Here is a 26,179-nt window from a genome sequence, read left to right on the forward strand (position 1 = left end):
AAAAAAAAGGTGCTGCATTCTGCCTGTCTCTACCTCTCTCTCCAAAAAAAGAAAAAGAAAAAGTGATTGCATGGCCCACTTCCATGCGTGAGGGACCGTTGGAAATTGTTGAATGCACCAGGTCCACGGCATCAACCAATAATTGACTCTTCTTTTATATTTGTGTCCTAATTAAACAAACGGCCTTGAAGGCACTGTTTTTTTTTTCTAAAAATCTTTTTCTCGAGCACAAATTTTATATATGTAGTAGATTACGGACTGATCAATGATAGCAACAGTGCACGTAAACGTTCATTTGCCGACATAATAAATATTTTTTAATTTACAAATTTGATTCAAATAATGCCTAAATAAGAATAATCATATAGGATTTGCAGCCTCAAGATAAATTAACATAAAACATATTAGCTAGATGTTAAGTACTGAGAAAATTAATCAGGTGTTGAAATAGCTATATGATTATTCTTATTTAGGCATTATTTGAATCAAATTTGTAAATTAAAAAATATTAGCTAGATGTTAAGTACTGAGAAAATTAATCAGGTGTTGAAATAGCTATATATATAGTATTCATTACATGAAAAAAGTATTAAAACATTAGCCAAGTTATATAGTAGCACACTATCATTCTCTTTTTAAAAAAAATTTGATATATGGTTGCTGTGCGAAATCTTACGTTCAAAACCTAATTACTTAACATTTAAAAGTGATCAGTTTATTTCTAAAAAATAATCATGCTTGTAGCACATTATTTCTCTATCTCTCTATTCTTTTTCTTTTTCTTTTTTTCAATATCACATTAATTAGAGAGCCTGTGCTTACGCGGCAAATGGAAGTCCTTTAAAATTACTTGACAATTAAGAGGCCTCCGATTACGTGGTAATTAAATGGAAGTCGTTTTAAGTTGTCGTACAATTTTGTAGGTGAATGGATTCATCAGTCTCTCGGGTCTCAACAGAAAAATGAAAAGAATTGCTAAAAGCTACCGAGAGATGCCAAACACATCAACAGAGGTCTATTCAATATTGAAAGTTTGTCTGATATTATTAACTCAAATTTATTGTGATGAAAATATATAAAGACATACTTTTAAATTTTATAATAATATTGTTTAAGTTATATATATCAGTGATATATACATAGTAATAATAGTATTACTACTTATGAAATAAATAATGTAAGTTTTTTAGTTTGTACTATATATGCTCTCTCCGCGATCTAAAAAGGGAGACCAGACCACAAATTAAGAAACAAATACCCAACGAAGCAGCAGCCCAAGTCCATGGTGCGCTAACAGCACCGAGAGCAGGGATAGCAACATATTTGTGCTAAAGTGCGGCCCGCGTGAGCCCATATAGCAGGAATCAAGCCAACATATAAATACAACTGTATAATCCCACCTGTAAATCTGAAAATAATAATAATAATATATATATATATATATATATATATATATATATATATATATTATGCTTCACCATCTCGATCTTAGAAGGGGGGAGAGGGGATGAAGGAAAAAAAAGAAACAGTGACATTTAACAAAAAGGTTTTTTTTTTATTTTGTTTATTTTTTAAGGTCTCTTTCTCTTTTTCCGGGTTTTTAGGAAAACATCTTTTTCCATTTTAAATCGGAAAATCCGGCCCACAAAGAATCAAATGGGCTCACTGCTCGGAGAGGCCGACAGAGTATCAATGAAATAAGCAGACCGAACCGGACATATTTTGGGCCCTTTTACCGAGCCCGGCCCATTACTTTCCCACCCGTTGGTCGGTAAGAGGTCAAGAACTATAAAAGGGGTTTCCCAACGGTTCGAGGCCAATCTTCAATCTTGTGTGCTCGACTTGTTAGTAGTTCCTGTTCCCCCCTCCCGTTCCCCACTGCTACTGCTGTCGCTTCTCTTCGCTCCCTCGGCGATTTCGATCCGTCGGGAGAGAGAAGCGTCCCCAAGCAACGACGCCCAACGCCGGTTCATCCCTAACCCTAACCCTAACCCTAACCCTAACCCTAGTTCCGAGGTTTGGGGGAGGGGGGAGATGGAGATGGAGCTGGAGCCGCGGGTGAGGCCCTTGCCCTACAAGGTGAAGGCCACGTCCCGTGAATCCCCCACGCAGAAGGCCTCCCACGTCCTCGACTCCGACCTCCGCACCCACTGGTCCACCGCAACCAACACCAAAGAGTGGATCCTCCTCGAGCTCGATGTAGAACCCTAAACCCTCCCTTCTTTATCGCTATCCTTCTTGCTTCTTGCGGTAGATGTTGTAAATCGTCTACATAGAGGTGCCCATATGATTGATAGAACTCATACAGCCTGTTAGATCCAGGCCGTAGTAATGTTTATGACACCGTGTGGCGATCTTTGTGTCCTAGAAAGATGGAAAGGTATGTCAGCTTATTATAAGGCGATAAAGTAAAGGTGGCTTTTAATGAATCTTTCTTTTACTTCTTGGACTACTGTTTTTTTTTTTTTTCCTTTTAAGCCATTTGGGAAGTTGGAATATATGGATGGGACTGGAAAATATAACCTAAACAATGTTGCCGGCTCTGTCGCTATTACTTAGCTATAAGAATAATCCCTAAATTACCTATATTTAGGAGTGAGTAATGTTTCAAATATCTGACCTACACAATTGTGCTGACTTTGTCAGTATTATTCTGCTACATAAGTATTTGCCTTGTTCTTCCCCCCTTAATTTTCTACCACTCTGTCCTCTCTCCGCCGTGTCTCGTTAGTGGCTATCTTCAACTGTCTGAAGAAACTTGCTTTAGTTTCCTTCATATACACATCCTGAAGATATGCTTTTTCTAAATACTGTGGCTACAAAAAGTTGTGACGCTGCTTTTTCTTCAATGGTCAATGAACAAGATTTTCTTTTTTTACAGGTTGAATTCGATTCTTTTGCCCTTTAAATGCTCATGCTAGACTTGGATTCACTTTTATGTGGCTTTATAGCCCATATTTGATGACAAATTTGTTACTTGGTATATTCTTTAACTTGTAGGAAGCTTGCCTGCTTTCACAAATACGGATCTATAATAAATCTGTTCTTGAATGGGAGATCACAGTTGGACTGCGCTATAAGGTTTGGAGATTCAATTTTTACCCTTATTCTTATTATAAATACAACGATACACTTGCCCTTGCCATGTGAGTTTTGCTATTTCCTCCAGCATAGTGACGATATCATGCACTAATCTTCCCATGATTATTATCCATCCTCTATTATTAAGAAGTTTTGGTTCTGTGAATAATTTTTGCGGAATTGTAATTATTCTCTTGGCTCATTAACATGAGGAATTGCTAGACAGAATGATTAATGATGCCTGTTTCTCTCTGTGTTTGAAGCTTTATCACTCCTTTATATCACTCCCTTTTTTTTTTTTTGTGTGTCAAGTACTTTCCTTTAGGATCTTATATGTTTTCCATGCTCATATTTGTCGTAACTAAATTTATCATTTGTATTCAGCCTGAGGCATTTGTAAAGGTCCGACCACGCTGTGAAGCTCCTAGGCGTGATATGATGTACCCAATGAACTACACACCTTGCCGTTATGTACGGATATATTGTCTGCGAGGCAATCCAATAGCAATATTTTCTATACAGGTATTGTCTTGGTTTGATAGCTGTTCTTCTGACATTTCTCTGCCTTCTTTATCAGCTTGCAAAACACTAATGAAGGTTTTCCACTTGGAAATTAACATCTGTTATAGATGTCAAGCACTATAATATTTTTTATTTTGGGGATATTGTCTGCTTGTATTTGTGATTATTTTACTTAGACTCCTCTGCCAGCTGATTGGAGTTCCTGTACCTGGATTGGAACCTGAATTTCAACCAGTTGTTAATTACTTGTTGCCTCACATTGTATCTCACAAACAAGATGCTGACGATATGCACCTTCAGGTATGTTTCTTTATGTGCCTTAATCTCTATGTGCCTTAATCTTTAGCTTGTGCGTACTTTTTAGTCCAAAACAATTTTTATGATGTTGTCGCAATTTCTAATGCGATTTAGTTGTAGTTGCTTCAAGACATTGCAAAGCGGTTGGTAGTATTTCTTCCCTACCTTGAGGTACAGTCATTTGCCTTTTCTTAGTTTAAAGTTTTTGTTCTCTTGTGGTTTTAACTATTGTGATTTTTTTCTTTCTCCTGCAAACTCTTGCTTTGATTTTTTTGTTTTAATTATTGGTTCTCGGTTGTCTTACTGCAGGCAGATCTTACAAGCTTCGCAGATGCAGCTGAAAGTAAAATACGCTTTCTTGCAATGCTTGTGGGTCCATTTTATCCAGTACTACGCCTTGTAATTGAGAGGTGATGTTAACTGTTTGTATATAACCTTGTGAACAAAGAGGGATTGCATTTGATTGTTAGTGATATACATACTAAAATATTACCAGGTAACATAGAGTGATGTTGTGCTTACAACATGCACCATCTATAGGTCATCTAACATTTCAGTGTAGTATCAAGTTGCTTGCTTCCCCTTGTTTTTGTTAAGATGAGTATTGTGTTTAGTCATGTGAATTGTTCTTAAGAAAATACCCAATGCCGCATGATTAAACAATCTCAGATTATGAAGTCGATAGATGCGCAGAACTGCTAAGAGGGAGATCGATGCATAACTAACAGTCTGAGGTTTACTTGACTGTTTTTTTTTTTGGGACATGAATATGGTGTTTTGTAGTTCATGGTAGGAGTACCACTCTAGGGTTTACTTGACTTTTGTTGGTTTTTTTATCGTCACCGATGACACTTGGCCTCACAAACTTTTTGATATGACTAAGATACACTTATATTGCGGGAATACATCCTTAAGGAATAAAGACCAACAAAATCGATTTAATTGTTGTTTAGTGACAACTGCTAGAATAAAATCCTGTAATTGGCTTTTGTATGTTATGGTAATGTTATTGCTTTTATGATCATATGCCAGCCATGTAAATAGGTCATAGTGTTTCACGTCAATGACCTTGAAGTTATGCTACCCTCAACTCTCAAAACACTTGGTTTGTAACACATAACTTTTCCTTGTGGTTTGAGGAGTAATTTCTGGCAGTATTTTTCAGATGTCTCTGTCCTGTTGGTTGTGATTTGACAATTGTCTTCTACATAATATATAGGGAAGCAACAAAGATGCAGCTTAACCCAGCTGATTTAGATGCTTCTAGAAACAACCAAACTTCCAATCCAACTGTGTCCTCTAACTTTGTGGTAGGTATTGTTGCCTTTTCTCTTTGTTTGTTTGATCATCTGTTAACCATTTGAGAAAGTTCTCTCTTCTGAACTATCTTACCAATGTTTAGCGTATTTTGTATTAAGATCACACAATATATCTCGGGGATCTCTGTTGCTTGGACTAGTTGAATCCTACAAATTATTGTCTAGAGATTTAACATTTTACGTGATTACACAATATGACTCCTAATAAACAGTGTAAGTGATATTATTTAACTTGGAGCCTTTTCTTTTCAGGCGCAACCTAGGAGATCACGCAGTCCATCTTTTATACAACCTGCTTCTGGTTCCATAGCATTTCGCTATGATGCAGTGTTTGTTGTCTTAAGGAAAGCATATAATGATACCCATCTTGGAATTGTTTGTCGTAGGGTATGTATTGTTGTTTCTTCTGCTTCTGTTGTCTTTAAGTATCTTCTTTCTCCTTGTAGAATTATATACTATTATTTTCTTATGGCCTTATGTTTTTGGATTTAGCTGTCGAGAATTCTGCAAAGTCTTATGGAGCCTAAGGAATCCTTTGATGAGTCGGTCCCTTATGGCGACTCAACTCTGTGCTCAATTTCTGAAGAAATAGCTAAAAATGAAGCGACGAGCAACGTGCATCTAAGTGACTTTTCATGCTTGTTTGGAGAAGTTTTCAGGATCGTAGAAATTCATTATGATGCTGCTTATTTGAATTTGTTGGATACTGCAGCTGTTGAAGAAGGTATTCTTCATGTTCTCTATGCTTCTGCATCTCAGGTAAAGTTTCTTGCCCTTTTTTTGTCCCGTGCTTAAATTTTGAAATAACTGTTTTTTGAGGAAGAATCTTTCTCATATATTCATATATATATATATATATATATATTATTTGTTATCTATTTTTGTTGTGAATCTGCAGCCTACTCTTTGTTCCAAGTTAGCTGATAGCAACTCAGACGTGTGGTCTATATTACCTCTTGTACAAGCTTTGCTTCCTGGTAATTTGTGTCCCGTTTTATCTTTTCTATCAATTATAGATTCCTAGTATATTATATGCTGCTTCTTTTCGTCTTGCAGCTCTTCGTCCTCTCAGTAGTAGCTCAACTGATCAAGTCGATGATAGTTTTTGTCAATGGAAACATCCTTCGGCACAGTATGCTCTATCTCAGGTGTGCTTATGAAAGTAACTATCTATTTTCTTTCTGTTTTGAAAAATAAATCGGCGTTTTCTTAAGATGCCATTTGTATCATTGATAACCTCTTAACATTAAGTTGCTGTGCAGATTGTCAAAATGACGTCATCATCAGTGTACCAACCTCTTATCCATGCTTGTGCCGGCTATCTTTCCTCGTATTCACCATCTCATGTTCGTTAGTTGACATTTTGGACGCGAACGCTCACGCTATCTTATTCTTTACTCAATAGTAAACCACAATGAAAATGCAATAGGCTACCACACGAACAAGTTATTTACTTTTTCTCTTTGACTGCATTTATCAGGCAAAGGCAGCATGCGTGCTAATTGATTTGTGTTCTGGTCCTTTGTCACCATGGATATCTACCATTATCTTGAAGGTGTTCTTCTTAGCCACATTTATAATTTTGGGATAATTGCCTATATATTCCCCTCGGAACCTCTGAAATATTTTATTTACCCCTACTTTTATCTCTCGTATATTTTTCAGTTATTTAAAAATACCGCCGCTGTTAGTGTCTGTTAAGTCATCTTGGGTTAAAGCTGAGTTAAATTTCTACCATACTTAAAAGATAGTAAAAATACCTATTTTGCCCCTAACTTAAGGGCAAATAAGAAAAGTTGGTGATAGTAGAAGGGTATATTTGAAAGGGCAAAAATTTGAAATACTTTTTTGGCCCCTAACTCGAGCAAATAAGAAAAGTTGGTGACGGTAGAATTGTATATTTAAAAGGACAAAATAGTAATTTCACAGAGATAATAGCTGTTCCTAACTGCTCACTAATAGAATTTAACTCTAGGGTATATTTGAAAGAACTTGGAACCTTGAAAGGGTATTTTTGATATTAGCCTTCTAAGAGGGTAAATACAAAAATTGGGACTTTTTAGGATTATATAAGCAATTGCCCCTATAACTTTTTGTAACTTCTTTTTTGGAGTGATTTTATCAACTCTTCTACAGGTAGATCTCACAATTGAACTTTTGGAGGACCTATTAAGTGTTATCCAGGTAATACTTTTCGCATATTTTATGTCTTAAAATGTAAAAATTTATAGGCCATACCTGAATTATATTGTATATTGAATCGAGTACAAAATTTTGATATTACTGCCTTATCTTTCATAATTTTTGATTTCATAAAGTTCCATCAGTTTTTTGTGGAACTTAATGGTTTCTGTCAGAGAAGTTGTATGATATTTCTCCAAATAACAGAGTATTCTGTCAGGATACAATATTCTATTAAAGCTAAAATGTCAAATATACTGTTATATTCTAAAGGGCAATGTACCTAACTCAAATATATTGTAATTTAGGTAGTGATTGGAAAAAGATAATAATTTTGGACACCGTTTCAAAATGTGCTATAGTTCATGTACTGCATTTGCATTTTTACCTTTTAAAGTGCATTGGAAATTTACGTAACTTTTAAACTTTGATGTTATCAATGTTTACTTCCGCATCAATATCGAAGTTTATTTACTTGATAATTTTTGATTTTTTTGGTGGCTAAAAATGCTATCGAGTGTTGTTAGTTGAAATGAGCTTAGATTGTAAGCATTTACTCCAATGCTTTTTTGCAATTTTGAAATGTTTATTAGGGAAACCGCCAATCAATTACTCGTTCGCGTGCTGCTTTAAAGTATGTGATATTGGCCATATCTGGGCATATGGATGATGTACTTGCTGAGTATAAGGTTTGACTTCTGGTGTTGTCTCTTCTTCATCAAAATACTAATTGCATTACTTATGCTTATTTCTTGTTATATAATGTTTTGCCGTAATTGATTCTTTTACTGTTTACTTCAGGAAGTTAAACATAAATTGCTTTTCCTTTTGGAGATGCTGGAACCTTTTCTTGATCCTGCTATAACTGCTGTGAAGAATACAATTGCTTTTGGGGATCATTCTGCTGTATTTTTGGAAAAGCAGGAGAGAGCCTGTGCTATTGCCCTAAATATAATTCGTAAAGCAGTTAAAAAGCATCCTGTTCTTCCATCTCTCGAGTCTGAATGGCGGCGAGGTTCTATTGCTTCAAGGTATACTAGTCAATCAGAACCATTCTTATCCTTCAAGCGATGTTCTTTCTCTTCTCACAAAAAGCAAAAAAAAATCTAGAGATGATTTGATTGATTGTGGCAATTAACTTACTGTTGTGAGTATTTTCAATAGTCAAACAGATTCTCACAATATCTATAAAGTTGAAGACGTTGTTATTTTATTGCGTATTCAAAAATTAGCGGCGAATTCTTTTTTTCTTTTATAAACATATTTTAATTTGTCTTTGTTGAAGTAATGAAACACTATTCTTCTTAAATATTATATTTCTTCAATTGGCAAAGGACTGATATGTATGTCCTTTTGTTATACAGTGTCCTGCTTTCTATTCTGGATCCTTACATGCCATTGCCTCCTGATGTTGACATATGCAAAAGCTCAACTTCAAAAGTTGATGAAGAATCTTTTACCGCTAATGTGCCCCCTTCTTCTATATATTTTAGCAATGATGTTGATGGGAAGATGGATACATCTGAAGGAAATATGTTTGAGGAAAGCAACCTTCTATTTGTTTCTGCAGAACTGAAACAATCTATGCTGTTAAGTTTTGCTAACATTAATTCAATAAACAGTTCCGATAAAATCAGCCCAGAATCCAGTCATAGCACCTCAGAAGGAAAACCCCTGAAAGAGAGAATCTCGGCTGGGATTTTTCGGCTGGACAATGTTTTCTCCGCTGATTACCACAATACACTGGCAGATTATCTCCAGCTCTCAAACGTTCACGATTGTGAATCAAGAGCTTTAGAATTTCAAAGATTAGCGCTGGATTTATGCTCCCAGCATGACAGTACTCTGGAGGGTCACAATGCTGGGATAGATGCCTTACTTTTAGCTGCAGAATGCTACGTCAATCCCTTTTTCATAAAGTCCTTCAGACAAAACACAAAGCTGATTAATCAGATTGATAGTATTCGCTCAAAATTAATTCAAGAAACTGATGTTCTGGAGCTTGATAGGAAATTTCCAAGGAAAAATGATTTGGCTCCAGTAGCTCATTCTGAAGAAAAAAGGGACAAAACGGTCCTAGAGATACTCTTACAAGCTGCCAAATTGGATGGTGAATACCAGAAAAGAACATATGCTGGTGAACCTTATCCGGATGATGATGAAGAAAATAACCGGTTCATAGAAATATCCCTGCCAGATTTGGAATTTGCTGATGCAGTAACTTTGGTTAGGAAAAATCAGGCTTTGCTTTCTCGCTTTATCATACGTCAGCTTCAGAGGGAAGAGCACTCATCTCTTGAAATTCTTTTGCAGAGCCTGCTATTCTTGTTGGAGTCTGCAACTGAACTCTATTCCCATGCAGAGAATGTGATTGACATTATACTGCATTCTGCTGAAAATCTTAACAGGCAACTTATGTCTTTGTACCATGAAATGAAAGCAGGAAATGTACAGTTAGATCTGGAAAAGCTACATGGTGTGAGAAGGCGCTGGGTCCTTCTTCAGAAATTAGTTCTGGCATCATCTGGAGATAATGAAGGGATGAATTCACTAGGCATTAGAAAAAATGGTGTTCGATTTAGAAGTTTAGTCCCTCCGTCATCGTGGATTGCGAAAATATCATATTTTTCAAATTGTGCTTGCCCACTCCCTCGGCTTCTTGGATGGATGGCGGTGTCTCGTTATGCAAAGGAATATTTGAACGAGCGGTTGTTTCTTGCCTCTGATTTCTCCCAGCTCACCTTATTACTGTCTATATTTGCAGATGAGCTTGTGCTGATAGGTAAAATAGTAAAGCAGAAAGTGATGGCTAAAAAAATGGAACCATTTGAGAACAGAAGTTTCCTGCAAGATAAGAAAGACTTGGAGCATTCTGATCCATTGGATAGTGAACCTTCATTTCAGGTTCTTCATCCATACTTGCATTTCTACTTTCCAAGTATAATCAAGCAATTTGGTTCCTTTGCTGACAATATATTGGAAGCTGTAGGCTTACAGCTAAAATGCCTCCCTTCCAATGCTGTACCAGATGTTCTTTGTTGGTTTTCTGAAATGTGCTTGTGGCCGTACTCTGGAAACCCTAAGGGCCATTCTTCGGTAGCAAGTGCTGGTGACTGTTTGAAAGCATGCACTGCTGTTAATGCCAAAGGAATTGTTCTGTATGTTCTCGAGTCCATTGTTGCCAGACATATGGAAGCAATAGTTCCTGAAATGCCCAGAGTAGCAAAAATTTTGGTGTCGCTATGTCGAGCCTCTTACACAGATGTTGCTTTTCTCGAGTCTGTTTTGTCTCTGTTGAGGCCGCTGATATCATATTTCTTACGAAAGGTTGGTGACAATGAAAGGCTATTGACCAATGTTTCTCTCTACCAGGATTTTGAGTTATCAAGTTTTGAAGAACTGTTTGACATTATTAGTTGCAGAGAAGAATCTGAGGATGCATCTCGACAGAAGAGCATACGTCTATCACTGGTAATCTTCATTCTGGGATCTCTGTTTCCTGATTTCTCATTTAGCAAAAAGATTGAAATTCTGAAGTCCTTATTAGGGTGGGTTGATTTTACCACTTCAGAACCAACATCTTCTTTTTATGATTATCTTAGTGCGTTCCTAAAGGTCATGGATAGTTGTGAAGCAGTACTAGTGCAATATCTAACATCATTGGGCTTTGACATTCCAATTGATCGGATATTGTTATCTGAAGAATCTAGTTCAGGGCAGAGAGTGGTCAAGTCAACAGAAGATCTTGGAAGTGACAAGCCTGATTCTGGTTTATCCATTCGTGAAATCGATTGTCTATCTGCGCTCGATATTAAAGAATTCTATGTTGGAATAGGGAAGTTGATTTCCCAGCTCATACCAGCTATCGAGGTCAGCTGGAAATTGCATTATCAGTTGGCCTTGAGACTCTCCTTTTCAATAGCAAAATGTGAGTTGTTGTCAAGATGTCTGTATGCTATCAGTGAAACCAGTACATATTTCAATGTTCAGGATGTTCGAGCTAATTCTAAATGTGATTTTGGTGATCTCAAATCTGAATATTGTACAAGTGCTCTTGAAGGACTTGTGGGAGTTATATCAACAAGTCAACAAAATCAGTGTTGGCTAGTATCTTCTGCTATGCTCGAGTATTTACTTAAGTTGCCGGAGGGTATCTCTCTGGGCCGTGTTCTTAGTAGTATATGCTTTGTAATCAAGTACTGTTGTCTTCATGCACCAAGGATTTCCTGGAGACTGCAGACTGATAAATGGTTGTCATTATTACTTGTGCGTGGTGTTAGTTGCCTCGAGAATGGGGAGACCTCATTGGCTGATTTGTTCCATACAATGCTGAATCATCCCGAACCAGAACAACGTTCTATTGCGTTGGGGCAACTAGGAAGAATCGCTAAGCTGAGTAGTGACTTTGATACAGTCACAGAATCTTGCAGAGTTAATCAAAATTCAATTGAATCAGTAATATCTGTTTTAGTTTCTAAGACATGGAATATAGTTGTCACATTAGCTTTATCCGACACTTCAGTGCTATTAAGAACACAAGCAATGGCATTGCTTTCAGACTATGCACCATTTACAGATAGAAATCATCTGCAGTCCTTTCTTGTTTCCAGTGATACCATTCTGCAGGGCATGGGAAAACTTAACCATACCATTGAAGAGGGTTATTTGACACAACTATCACTAATTCTCCTAGCAAATGCATGTCTTTATTCTCCTGCTGAAGATATTAGTTTGATACCTGATAGTGTCTGGAGGAACTTGGAGAGCATGGGAGTTTCAAGAGCTGGTACCTTGAAATTAACATTTTTATTACTGCTAAATATCATCATTTGGCGTTGCCTTTTTTTTCATTACTGAGTTGTTTTCATATGCAACGTTCTTACCCTTTCCTTTATCTTTAATGTTGTTATGGGAGGGCTTGATGATGTAGAGAAACTTCTGTGCCAAGCTCTTTGTCGACTAAGGACTGATTCTGTTGGTGCAAAATCAGTAGGTTTCTCCCTTTTCTATTATCATCTCAAATTTATGGAGCTATGATTCTTTTTATCCCTTTTTCTTTCTTTAACATGCAGCACCATGCTATATGTTCCCTGCTTTTCATTACCTTAAGAATTGTGGCCTAGCATGACAAATCTTTTTTGCCACACGACTTACTTTGCCTGTATGGGAGATGCCCTTACTTATCCTTCCTTTTTTTTTTTTACCCCTTAATCCAAGGCTATAAGTGAAGCACTTTCGTCCACCTCTACGGAAAAACCAAGAGACCCTGATTTTGAAAGCACCCGTGAGTCAATTCTCGAGGTCAGCTGCGTTAACAGATGGTTTACTTAATTTATGCACGGGTTAAATAATCTAATGCTCATGTGTCAATAAAGTATCGTTTAGTGCAGCTTTCTTGTTGAGTATCTGTTGGGTAGTAGATGTTCCACTTTCTCACTGAGATTAACTTTTGTTTTCCAATAGGTCTTATCTTCCCTTAGTTCTGTCAAGTCATATTTTGATTACTTCTCAAGAAGAATTGATGGGGAGTCTCAGGTTTGACAGTTTCTTAATCCATTATGTTTTTGTCTGTCTTGCTTTTATTTTCATTTAGGGTATTATTTTTTTTTGTAATGTGTAGGAGTTAGAAGAAGCTGAGATTGAGATGGAGCTTCTTCAAAAAGAGAAAGTACTAGAAGAAATTCCAGAGTATCCACGCGAAGATGCCCTTCAGTTTTCTTATATTAGAGGTAAGTCAAATTCATTGTATATGGTTTGCTGCTGTTGTTGTTACTCATGTTGGTCCAAATTGGTTATTCTTCTTTTTGTTTGGCAGATTATAAGGATGATAATAAAACTAATGATCGGCTTCGGCAAATTAAAGATAACATACGATCCTTGTAAGTTTCGGTGAAGTGCCTGAACAATTTGAATGACATTATACTTCTTCATTTGCAACTGCTAGGATGCATTCGGCGTGCGTTCTTCGTGCATTTGTATGCATCTCAGTATGTTTAGTTGACTTTTGTTATTGTGAAGGATACTAGAAGGAACTTGAAGAAGATGAGGCTTTCTAATATCCTATAAAGCGAGTCTAACTTATGGCTCTAATAAGATGTTCAATGTAATACTGGTATACTGAGTTTGACAGACTTCTAATGTAGCAAAATGATTTTTTGGTCACATGACAGCTCTCTGTTAACTTGATATGTTTTGAAGATATGATGATCTAGGAGTACCATTTCATCATATAGATTACTGTACCCACACCATAATCTATAGATTGTTTATGCTTTAAAGCATTTGAATTCTTTCCTAATATATTTATCTGTCGTAGAAGCAGGTACTTGAACAAAAAATTCTTTAATCGTTGAATAGAAGCATTATCGAACTGCTCGGCTGGTTACTTGAAATTAGATATTTGATTAATTTCTCTTCAATTACAGAGAACGGTCCAAGCTGAAAGAAGAAATAATAGCTCGTAGGCAAAAGAAGCTTCTTATTAGGCATGCCCGCCAAAAGTATTTGGAGGAGGCAACTTCACGCGAAATGGAGCTTCTACAAGAGCTTGATAGGTTTATTCCTTAATGCTTTTTTTTTTGGTTTTTAATATTTTTTTAAATGTTAAAATCTCTCTTTCTTTATATTTTTCAACTCTATTCAGGGAAAGAACAAGCGAGACAGAACGTGAAATTGGGCGACAGCGGCAATTGGAGGTTGAGCGTGGAAAGACTAGGGAGCTGCAGTTTAACGTCGATATGGAAAGGGAAAAGCAAACGCAGGTACCAGTACTGATATCTGATCCTGTTATCAAATGAAATCCAGTATTCAAACAACTCAGAGTCTGTTTCAAAATATCGCATTATACTTAAACAACCATACTTAAAGCCATATGACCCAATTGTAATGATCCAAATTTGAACAAACACTCAAATTCAGGCCTGTTTAACTAACTGTAAGTCTGAAAATGTTGACCAATTTAAAATTTTGACACTAATGAAATTGACTCTAATTGTAGATAGGATTAAATGAAGAATCTAATCTAATATAGTTATGTTGGGTTTTGTGTGATATGACGAAATTTAACCCTTGTCTCCAATTTGAAACTTGGTGGATGACATTTGACTATATCAATTTTCAGAACGAAGTAGTTGCTGGCTCATTGTAAACTTCATATTGTTTTGACTTTTGATGCCTTTGCCCTACTTACACCAGACCAAGTGATTGCTGGTGCGGGTGCATTAGTATTGTTGCTGTGGATTTGACTTTGTTGGTGGCTTGGATTTTTCTGCTGATGAGTCATACTTTCGTCCTTTTTGTAGAGAGAGCTGCAACGGGAATTAGAACAAGTTGAATCTGGAGTTCGCTCGTCGCGAAGAGAAATCTCTTCTACCCAAAACAGGTTGGCTTTTCCAATTTGTATAGTGCCTTTCTTTTCAGTTTGTTATGTTGGTTTTCATTTAGTGGGAATCATGTTTAGTAATGTAGGGATAATTGCCTATAAATACTTTCCAAGTAGTTGAATATCTGATTTATCTTCCGCAGTTTTAATTATCAAATTTATCCTTTTGAAATTTTAAAACTTGCAAATATATCTCTCAGCTGGTTGATCCAATAAAACTGACTTTTTTCTGGTCAAAGGGGAAAAAGAAAAGAAAAGGAAAGAAAAAGAACCATGCTATTGTTATTTTACTGTTTTAAGTGGCTGTTCAGTGCTCAAGGCTAACTTGATAGGCCACTTTCTTGTTCAACTTGATCTCGTGATCAAGACCTCAGCATTATTAATTGGAACATTATGTTAAATTCTCTTTCTTCAAGGACCAACTTCCCAAAGCACTTGTTCATTATATATTGTAATGCTATGCAGCCGGCCGAGGGAAAGGTACCGTGAGAGAGAGAACGCTAGAAGTGGACAGCAGCAGGAAGGAAGCCTGAGAGCAAGCAGCAGAGACCGCGAGGCCGGCACGTCTCAGTTGGTGGCTCATGGTCCCACCACACCAACTATAGTGCTTGCTGGATCCAGATCATTTTCGGGTCACATTCCAACAATTCTGCAGTCGAGGGATCGGGCTGCAGATGAGCGGGGTACCACTTACGAGGAGAGTGTTGAGGGTAGTAGGGATTCGGGGGACGGAAGTAGCATTGGCGACCCAGAATTGGGCTCAGCCTTTGATGGATTGGTTCCCAGGCATGGATCAAGAGGCAGTAGGTCGAGGCAGGTAGTAGAGAGGCGGGAGCGGGAGGGGAGGAGGGAAGGGAAGTGGGAGAGAAAGCACTCTTGAATGACGAGGGAGGGAAAGCTATTTATCTTGTTGGATGAAGCGGCGCATTTTTCAGTTACGGCGGAAGAGGGAATCAAACCGGAGTTTCCAGGTCTGTTAGTTTCTCTAGCCCTCTTTTCTGCTGTTTCTATGTCAATCATGTTGGTGCGCGTTAGGGCCTCTAAGATCTTTCTATATGAAATACTCCCTCTCTTCATTCAATCTCTGCTCTTTCTATGCTGATCATGGATTCCCTTCCTGGGCGAGAATAAACCCTATGGATTCCACCCTATTTATTTCCAAAGGAGAATGCACCATGTGTACAAAGAGTTATGTCTAATGTATCACAGAATTTAAGGAAAACAGAAAAAGATCGAAGGGGTAATCTTTAGGAACAGAAAATGGGAAACTGCTGGTTGAATCTGCACCACTTAATGGTAACCTCTCCTTAGGACCTTCTCAGCTTATGTGGGCTCTTTGCCTGTATATATTTGTAAGTATTATAAGGGCTACTGCCCTTGAGCCCGAGTCATTTTTCTGGTTAGGAGTGGTGGCTCTTCAAATGTTTTCTAACAGTCAAAGCGGGTAGGAAAAGGTATGTTTACCTACTTTTGCCCTATGGTACACAATCCAACGATATGTCTAAGAACACATGGAACATTGATAATGCGAATGCTATCGCATGTTAAGGTAACCTTTTGGGTTATATGCGCCGAACTCTGTGCGATACTCAGGCGCATGCACGTGTCCATCAATTATGCCCAATTATCCTGATTCATCAGGAAGAGCTGTGTAACAGATTCCAAACTGAATTTTCTAATTAAACATGCAATATACTTGTGAAAGCATTAAAAATCAAAATTTTGCTCCATTTTGTTCTGCCAAAACTTCGTTGTAATCATTCAACTTTTATGAAATTTAGAGATTAGAGATGTAAAAAAAAATATATATATATATATATATATATATATGTATATATATATATATATATATATATATATATATATATACTTGAAATTGACTGCGAGAGTGTTGTTGCTTCAGACAGTTCTACTCTAAGAACTACTGGACCAAACAAGCCCCCGGTGTGTTAAGGAATGTCTCCCAAAATAGAGAAAAAAAAAAGTGAAAGGAAAGGTCGAGAGGAAAGGAAGAGGAAAGAAAGTAGAGGAAAGATTTATATCGAATTCTTGTTTCTTCCAACTAGTGGCAATGGCCCGGATTGGAGGAGCTAGATCTATCATTTTGGGCCTCTGACGTAAGAAGAACCATACGAAGGTCCTCGAACCACGACTAGTGGCATTTAGAGGTCTTCATCAATCCAAAGGGGAAGAAGCACTTTGCTTTGCAGCACCCCACTAATAAACTCTAGAAAAAGAAAAAGAAAAAAAAAAAAGGAAAAAGAAAAGAGAAGATCTTTCTTCAAGATTTGCATGAAGTGCTATTTGACAGTTTATAATTTCATTCCGGCATTTGGAAGAAAGACAGTAGCTAATTGCTTTTTGTTTATTTATTTATTTATTTATTTATTTTGAAGGAACCAACCTGTCACTCTTTGATTGTTAAATAAATGTGTTCTACTAAAAAGTCATCTATGCAAAGCAACATTGAATCGGTCTGATCCAAGTTGATCGATATCGCAGTCTTCGTTCGCTCTCATGCAACAGTGAAAAGTCCCTCTCCAGTAGTAATCGGTGACAATTCTATTACTGCTCTAAGCACATCTCTAGATTTTCCTCTTGAGGTTACAGACAATGACGATGACCTTGCAACTACCTTACAAGATGAGCTTCCCTTCTTGCACATGAACTACAGCTAAGAAAAACTCAACTTCTTCTTTCCTTTTTTTTTTTTTTCTTTTTTTTCTTTTTTTTTTTTCCCTGCATTTGTGTGCATCGGCACGCGCGTGCCCCTTAATTTGGCTCTAGTTAGCAGTTAGAACGACACAACCTAAAACAAATGTTAAGAAATCTCTGGCTGGATCCTAACTTCCTATAGCTTCGTGTACAGTTCATTGTTAGAGATAGTTTGGAATTACTTCGAATAAATCACTATTTACTAACCTTTGTTAGAGACTGTTTGACTGTCATAGTAACTACATATACTCGAACAACAAAGATGAAAACTTTGACATTATCTAGAATGCTCTATGAACCTTTCATTGATCCTGTAGGATGATGCAGATAGATGAAACGGAATTTTCTGAAAGATTATAAGTGTTTGCTCCAATTCTATTCACACACTGAGCTTTCATCTGGAAAGTTCTGAATTGGGTTCCGTACCAATTACCGTAAACGTATGGTTTAGCTCTCAAATCACGCTGGATTTTACAACCTCTACTTAAGCACAATAGCTGTCAGTGATATGCTCCGGAAAATAAATGTAGATGCAACTGGCAGGTAAACATGATAACTCCCCAACTTTTTTGATCGAACCTAACTCTAGAAACATCAATGCTTTTCGGTATTTTAGGCTGCTCATATATTTTAGTTGTCTGAAAGGTAATTAAGTTTCTTATCCAAGGATTCCTTTGGTCGGCCGATTGTGAATTCACTGGTAATCAGACATGCCTGTGGTACATAATGACACACACACACAATCTTCATGCTTTTTAGCACGAGATTTTGAGTCTCGCGTGTCTTATCTCAAACGATTCAGTGACTATATATGATTATCTGTTGTAAAAAAAGAAAAAAGAAAAAAAATGGTAGTTATATTTCAAAAAATATAGTTGCCACTCGCGTTAGGAATGGTCCCTCTTTCTCCGGCATTTTCAACGAGCAGTACTAGAGGGTAACCGGCGGCGTAATATGATTGGCTGAGCACATGGGTCGAGTTTATTTCTCGAAAATGACTAAACTAACCCTACGAATTACGCAGAGGCCCCACCCGTCACGTGGGCTATACGGTCATTAAGACGAAGGTCGACTGGTCCCCGCTCTCCGTCGCAGCATCGCCCGCTATATATAGATAAGATAAACACCCGAGTGCTCTCACCTCACCACTCCAGTTCTCACACTCACACTCCACTCCCGGCGCTCCACACGATCGACCAAGAATGGCTCTCAAAGCCGCCGATGGGGCCGCCGCGTCTCTCCAACGTGAAAGCTCGCGCAGTTCGTTAATGTTCGAGGAAGCACAAGCACAGGGACGTCGTCGACGGAGGAGAGAGAAGAGACGGCTCGGGAATGGCCGCAGAATTAGTGTCGACGCCCTTCGCCGTTTATTCCTTACAGCGATGCACTTCCTTAGGAAAGCAATGGAAATTCAAGCTTCGTGTGGCGGCAGTAACAACAACGATCATAACAATAACAACGGTGGTAATAGTAGTAATAATAATAATAATAATACTATAGAGCCGTACTTCTCCATTCCACTGGTTGCGCCGGACTCAGCTGGTATGCTATAGGCTTCAGCCTCGTGGGTGGTGTTTGCTTTACGATGTTAATGGAATTATATATATATATATATATATATACAGGGTGGGATTCAATTAATTGGTGTATATAGGAAATTAAAGCACGTACGTTTATAACTATATAATAATTAGTAACGACCTAGCTACCTACTGAAGTTGATATGGATGAATGTGTTTTATTTATATAGCTCGGCGTACGTGAGTGTCACTCAGTTGGGACGGCGTTTTGACCGAGTGTTCATTCATTCATTCACGATGTCTCCATGTCAACATTTATGTAAATGGTGTGTATTTCTTTCTATTAATTAGCTAGAAGAATCCCCATGAAACTATATTTTTGACATACTTATAAAAGTGTTCCCCAGCAAAACTATATATTAATTGGTCGATCAAAAGTTCAATATCTAGTACTGTGTGCCGTATATATAGTTGCTTCTGGAAAAGGACGCAGAAAGGAGGAAATTATTTGTACTTAATTGTTTGTCAGTGAGTGAGCTTTGGGGGATAGTAGATTTAAAAGCGGCGCTTTAGTAGGTAGGAATCTTACAACTATTATTTTTTTTACGGTGGACTATTTGATTGGAGCGAAATAAAAAAATCTTCGAACAAAATAAATGCAACTCAAATCAATTATTGGTGTAGTGATTTATTGTGTTTCGTAATAAATTGAGCTCTTTTTCTTTTATTCAAGGTTGGGCTGTCTCGATATGTTGCTTAGTTCTAGCACACTATCTTTTCTAAAAAAAAATATTTGTATTGAAAGAAGCCAATTTAAAAATAATTCAACAAAATTGCCATTGAATTATTTACAATCGCCAAATTTCTTTTTTGTAATTTGTTTTTTCTAAATACGTAATATAGGACTGCACCAAATTTCTTATTTTTTAATATGCTTTTTCTAAATATGTAATATGGGACTAATTTGTGTATACCCAATTCAGCAGATGGTAGGGGCAATTTCATGAATACCCCTCCTAAAGTTTTAAATATCATAGATACCCTTATAAAGTTTAAAATATCACCTATACCCCTGTAAATACAGAAAATTATCATCAATACCCTTACTGTTAGTTATGTTAGCTTTACCATAGTTATTAAATGGTTAAAGCTGGGTTAAATTTTAAAATGACTTATTTACTCTTAAGTTTCTCTTATGTAAAAATGTATGGAGACCCCCTCAACTATATGCCATTTTGAAACAGCTCCCTCAACTTTCATTTTTTTAGGTGATATCCAATTAACTTTTAGTTTTTTTAAAAATTAACTAATTTCAGTGTATAAAAAAAAGAGAATTTTTAATTTTTTTATAATTTTATCAAATCTAGTGGCTCTATTTATATTTTTATCGAATAAATAATTATATATAAAAATTTAAATGAAAAAAAATGTTCAGAAATTATCCATATTTAAATTCAGTTATACGTTTGGTCTATATTTAAACTGAAGCTGAACCGAAATCCGAAACCAAAAAAACAAAACCAAAATAAGATAAAAACATACTATATATAAAATATAATTTTTATATTTTTTTAATAATTAATATATATTAATAATTTAATTTAATATGTATATATTAAATACTCAAATTTAAATTTACAAAAAATATCTTAAAATACCTCTTAATATTTCTACTATTAATAAGAGATAAAGGATAAAAATGATATTTTGAAAATTTAACTCCGTTTCATACGTAACGAATTTTAACTAATAAAAAGTATTTATGATAATTTTTAACATATTGAAAAGTATTTATGATATTATCAATTTTAAAAAAATATTAATAAAATTAATAGTTTCTAGAAAAGAATCTATAAAATTATTCCTGTCTTTTACGTGTAGTAAAGAGTTCCCCAATTTTGGTTCCCCGAATAAGCCACGTGGCCCACGCCTCCACCCTTCTTCATCATAATTATCATATATATATATATATATATATATAAAATTGAAAAAGATCTATCACTTGTACGAGAATGGCTTTATTTGGAGATCATCCACAGGGCCACGTAACATTTCTCAAAACAAAAGGGAAAAAGAAGAAGAAGAAGAAGAAACAACTGTTCCACTAGTATTTTTTTTTTTTTTTTTGTTGTAAAAAATTCGTCACCTATACCAATTACCAAATCTGTTAAAGGAAAAAATCTTAAGTAAATTAATAAACTAACATAGGTCTATTGCATTAATTTAATCGGATCCTTTTGGAATCCTCCTCTAAGAAGAAGAAGCAGCAGAGGCAGCAGCAGCAATTAATTAAAAAGACACAAGAGTACGTAGTTAATTAATTAATTAATTGAGTAGCATGCATATATATGTATGTATATATGCAAGCGAGCGCATGCAATGCAATGCAATTGAAATGAAATGAGATATTGATTAATTTAATTAGAGGAGTACCTCCCTGTTAAAAATCCAGCTAAAGGGAATTAGCAAGCGCGAGTCCTGTGGCCGTGCGGTGGTCTCCGGCGCCCTCTCCTCCATCCTCCTAATTCTCTGCGGGAGGCCGCATACGTAGTCCTGCGCGCGGACAAGCCCAGCGCGGCATCCTCCACCCCCCACGTCTTGACGAAGAAGTCGACGATGTCCGCGTAGTCCCGGGCTGTGTACACGCCGAGGCGCTGCGCCACCGCAGAGTAGTGGCGGAAGAGGTGGCGGTCGCGGCCGTCGAACATCAGGAGCGCCGGCATCGTGATGCGCTTCCTCATCATGTCCGCCAGCGCGCGCACGGCGTCGTCGGGGTCGAGCTCGAACAGCTTCGCCACGATCTTCGTGCTGGCGCTCGTCCGCCGCGATGAGCCCGCAGATCCTGGCCAGGGTGGCGTCGCCGTGCTCCTTGGCGTGCCGCGCCGTGTTGCCGTGCGACACGAACGTCGCCCTCTCNTCTCCGGCGCCCTCTCCTCCATCCTCCTAATTCTCTGCGGGAGGCCGCATACGTAGTCCTGCGCGCGGACAAGCCCAGCGCGGCATCCTCCACCCCCCACGTCTTGACGAAGAAGTCGACGATGTCCGCGTAGTCCCGGGCTGTGTACACGCCGAGGCGCTGCGCCACCGCAGAGTAGTGGCGGAAGAGGTGGCGGTCGCGGCCGTCGAACATCAGGAGCGCCGGCATCGTGATGCGCTTCCTCATCATGTCCGCCAGCGCGCGCACGGCGTCGTCGGGGTCGAGCTCGAACAGCTTCGCCACGATCTTCGTGCTGGCGCTCGTCCGCCGCGATGAGCCCGCCTGGCCAGGGCGAGGTCGCCGTGCTCCCTGCCGTGCCGTGCCATGCCATGTTGCCGTGCGACACGAAGGTGGCCCTCTCCTGGAACACGAAGCCCCGGTGTATAGGGATCGTTCTCTGCATGGAGTACCTTAATTAATTGATTGATTTGTTCGGGTGGGTGGGTGCATGGGTGGGTGGGTTCGTAAATCGTAAGTAGGCACGTACGTACGAGCCAAAACAATCAAAATTAAGATAAAATAGATAGATAGATCAGATCATAGATAGATAGGCAGTCACTAATTAATTAAGCATGCACAGCGCCCGGACGTACGTACCATTCCTGATCCGATGAGGTGCTGGATGGTTCTCTCGACCTGGCGCATGTCCAGCCTGCCGCAGAGGTAGAGGTAGCGGTTGAGCACGTCGCCGTGTCGGTTCTCCTCCGCCGACCAGCGCCGCTTCCGTCTCGTCGCGCACGCCATCGAACCTGTTCAGCATGCTCTGGTACGTACGTGGGCAGCGCCTCCTCCGTTACCATGTTGCCCACCAGGCACACCTAGTACTCGTCGGGGATCCCCGCCCGCCATCCGCTTCCTCATCTCTCGCACCGCGTCGAAGAATTCCTCCGTCGACGAGTCCGGGAGGATGTCCTGCGGCTGCCACGAGCTCTCCACGGGCTTCAGGAGGGTCAGGATGCGGTCCTCCACCGACCCCTCCATTGACTTCAACACCTCCACCTTCTCCTGCTGCTGCAGATCACTGCCCCTTATTACCACATCTTTACCACCACTGCCGCCGCCCGATTTCCTGCACATGCACCTACGCATCAATTTGCAAGCGTGAGCTTCTGAAACTACTCAGAAAATTTCGGATACTAACTTGTAACGATAAGGTGCTTAGCCTCGGCAAGTTTACGCTGTCCCGGTCTGGATATTCCACAACATCAGGACTAAGAGTAGGACAGAAGAAACCTAAACAAACAGAATAACACATACATTCCAAGCAGGAAAAAATCATAGACTAGAAGGAAGTAGAATTGAAACTGCTTCTTGGTTATAAATCCTTGTAGAAAGAGTTGCAAACATTCATCAACCTAGAAATGCATGAAGTCAGCTTGAACTCAAAAGGATTCCTCTCGAAAGTAAAGGAGCATTAATTAGCGACTAAAAAAACGAGAGTTTGCCATAAGGCAGCAGCATTAGTGACTAAGAAAATGGAAAGACTTTTAACTAAAGTTTGCCATAAGCTAGCAACGTTGTCTGATAATGAGCAAGGAACATCTGTCTTTCTGCTAACAGGGTCAATTGAACTCACAATCCATTAGATACTTTTTATGGATGTCAACTAAGTATTGTAAGGAAGTTAATCCCGGTTGTTCAATCATTTGATAACCAGAGTCATTCTTTGATGAATGATCATCGTGAGTCAAACTCAATAGAATTTGATCGATCCTTGTTTCTGTCCTCAAGGCAGAGAACGGAACCACATAAAAACATTCCTCCTATAGTAACTGTTAATATGAATAACAGAGTTAACTCTGTTATAGCCATTTATGTACATTCAATATTTTTGGAAATTTTCCGAAAAGCTAATTCTCTGATTCAAGCACTCGCTTCTTTCGCTTCCTCTAAACTTTTGGTAAAATCTTATGTGGAAAGCTCACATAACGGAGTGTCCAGTATAATCGAGACTTGAGAAGCAGTTTTGAAACTATTAATTGAATAAGTGAGATTTGCAAAACAGTAAGAATGCGGACTTACCACTGCCATAGAACTTTTGTTTGATGCTCTGTCGTGTAATCTATGCGCATCAGAGTGTAAGCCACTGACGAGTATGAGACTTGCACAGACAACTTACCAACCGAAACCTTCTCTCTAATTCGAACCCTACGTCTACGCAATCAATAAGATACGTGGATATCAAAACTATATGCAAATCAGAACGCCAAGACAGAACATGATGAACTCATCATTAAATTGCTGCTCAGGAAATTGAAACGTAGAAGGGGTCGAAAGAAGAAGAAGAAGAAGAAGAAGAAACAGAGAGAGAGAGAGAGAGAGAGAGAGAGAGAGAGGAGGAAGGGTGGTAAACTAACAACTAGGTATGGTTTGGAAATTGGGATGGGAGCGGGAGACGATTACGCGCCCACCCACGAGCACGAACTCCGGTGCACCAGGTGAGTCGCGCGTTCAAGTTTGGTTCGGAGGCCGTAGCGTTGCTGTGCGCCCGCGCCTGGGCCTGGGCCTGTGCTGGGGGCTCGATCGCAACCTGAACCTGACTTTTAAAAAATAAATCACTTGGGGATGTCAATAGTCAATACAACAGATTTGGTACGGTGATTAAAGATTTTAAAAAAGCAGCATTGGATGTATCAGTAGAGTTTGAGTTTTAAAATGAAACTTTTAAGATTGGTTAATTTTGAGGAATTTTAAAAAATATATATCATCCAAAATTCTGAAAAGGCAGCCTGTGTACTAGTTCCTCGATCAAATAGAGATATGCCAATAAATAAATAGTTTATATATATATATATATAGAGTTGATCTAGGATACTTTTACAAGTATCATCCTCATATTGCTATCACGTTTTTAGTCATTGGATCTACTTTTTGATTACAAATAGCCCTTGGATCAAACACTATTCCACCTACCACCACCTACCCCCATCATCTCAACCTCACATCTCTTCATCCAAGGGCTAAAAACACACAAGTATCACTTGTGTGATATTTGTAAAAGTATTTTAGCCCTACTCTATATATATATATATATATATATATATATATATATAGGAAAAACCGTAATCTAAATTAAGTAAATCCAAACGGGTCTTCTCCTCTCCAAAGTCCAAACTGAAAAACTATGCATTCAATTGTAGTTTTTCTTTTCTCTGGGCCAGTAGAGATCCACATCGGCACGTAAAGCAACGACGGGTGGAGCGCCTTTACCGCCCACGTGGGAGCTCTTTGGTTACTTTATATAATTAAAATAAATATAAGTTGTTTAAAAAAAATTATTAATTTATTTAAATATTATTTTTATAGTTTAGCAGCTTAATCACTTAAAATATTTATTTTATTATTTAATCTTTCATTTAATTTAAATTAATTAATAATTTTTTTTAAACAACTTATATTTATTTTAATTATATAAAGTATGCTAGTTGAGTTAGTAGCATTGAAGTATGCATTGAAATTGTGAAATTTAAAAATTATTAATCTATCATAAAAATAAATAAATTTAAAAAATTTGGTAATAAAGTTTAATTTTTTAAAAGATTAAAATAGGTGATAGAGTGGGGGTGCAGGGAGTGCGCGCTTACACCGAGCGCAGGCGCAAATTTCTCCCGCCGCATCTTTGACTCGTTTCAAAATCCGAATACCACTGCGGCAACAAACTGAACCGCCTTTTCCGGAGCAGATCTCCAAATCCGCTGCGCCGCGGCAACACCGCCCACCCGTACAAATCCAACTCTATGCCACGTTTCACGCCACTACGCGCTTTGCATCGCTGCAGGATGTACCGTGGTCCGTGTACGTGCAAAAAAAAAAAAAGGATCCAGGGAATGGAATGGCCCCTCCCTCCCTACTCCCTCCCTCCAACGATACACAGAGAGAGAGAGAGAGAGAGAGAGAGAGAGAGAGAGAGACAAAGGCCACTTGCGGTGAAAAGCGGAAAAAGAAAGAAGAGAGAGAGAGAGAGAGAGAGAGAGAGAGAGAGGAGGAGCGGACGTATCGCCACTGCAACAAGCGCCGTGCTGTCTCCCTCCTCCGCTCCCCTCGCTCCGAATTCCCAAAAGGACAAAACCAAAAAATATTAATAGTAATAATAATAATAATAATAATAATAAATTTTTTATTAATTAATAAGCGTCGTTGGGGGAACCGAGAAAGGTGCATTATTATTATTATTATTATTATTATT

The 26,179-nt window shown here is 38.2% G+C and overlaps 1 protein-coding gene and 1 pseudogene across 14 annotated transcripts; one reads left to right on the forward strand and one right to left on the reverse strand.

The window, feature by feature from the left end:
- Nucleotides 1,828–16,501, forward strand: LOC109714019. 14 transcript variants are annotated; one of them, XM_020238397.1, is made up of 26 exons: nucleotides 1,828–2,199; nucleotides 3,001–3,081; nucleotides 3,466–3,603; nucleotides 3,793–3,903; nucleotides 4,021–4,071; nucleotides 4,210–4,310; nucleotides 5,120–5,210; nucleotides 5,472–5,606; nucleotides 5,712–5,978; nucleotides 6,118–6,196; nucleotides 6,276–6,367; nucleotides 6,482–6,565; nucleotides 6,700–6,774; nucleotides 7,356–7,403; nucleotides 7,994–8,089; nucleotides 8,202–8,431; nucleotides 8,765–12,186; nucleotides 12,307–12,389; nucleotides 12,618–12,701; nucleotides 12,864–12,935; nucleotides 13,021–13,129; nucleotides 13,216–13,279; nucleotides 13,826–13,954; nucleotides 14,044–14,161; nucleotides 14,702–14,781; nucleotides 15,247–16,501. In XM_020238397.1, exons 1-26 carry the CDS (start codon nucleotides 2,035–2,037, stop codon nucleotides 15,659–15,661), a joined length of 6,420 nt encoding a protein of 2,139 aa, XP_020093986.1. In that variant the 5' UTR covers nucleotides 1,828–2,034; the 3' UTR covers nucleotides 15,662–16,501. The 14 variants fall into 14 exon arrangements, with proteins under 14 accessions (XP_020093986.1, XP_020093987.1, XP_020093989.1 ...); XM_020238398.1 differs by having other exon boundaries at nucleotides 12,313–12,389; XM_020238400.1 differs by having other exon boundaries at nucleotides 12,316–12,389.
- LOC109714519 lies at nucleotides 21,378–23,034 on the reverse strand (annotated as a pseudogene).

This window comes from Ananas comosus, linkage group 8, assembly GCF_001540865.1.
Source record: "Ananas comosus cultivar F153 linkage group 8, ASM154086v1, whole genome shotgun sequence".
NCBI lineage: Eukaryota > Viridiplantae > Streptophyta > Magnoliopsida > Poales > Bromeliaceae > Ananas > Ananas comosus.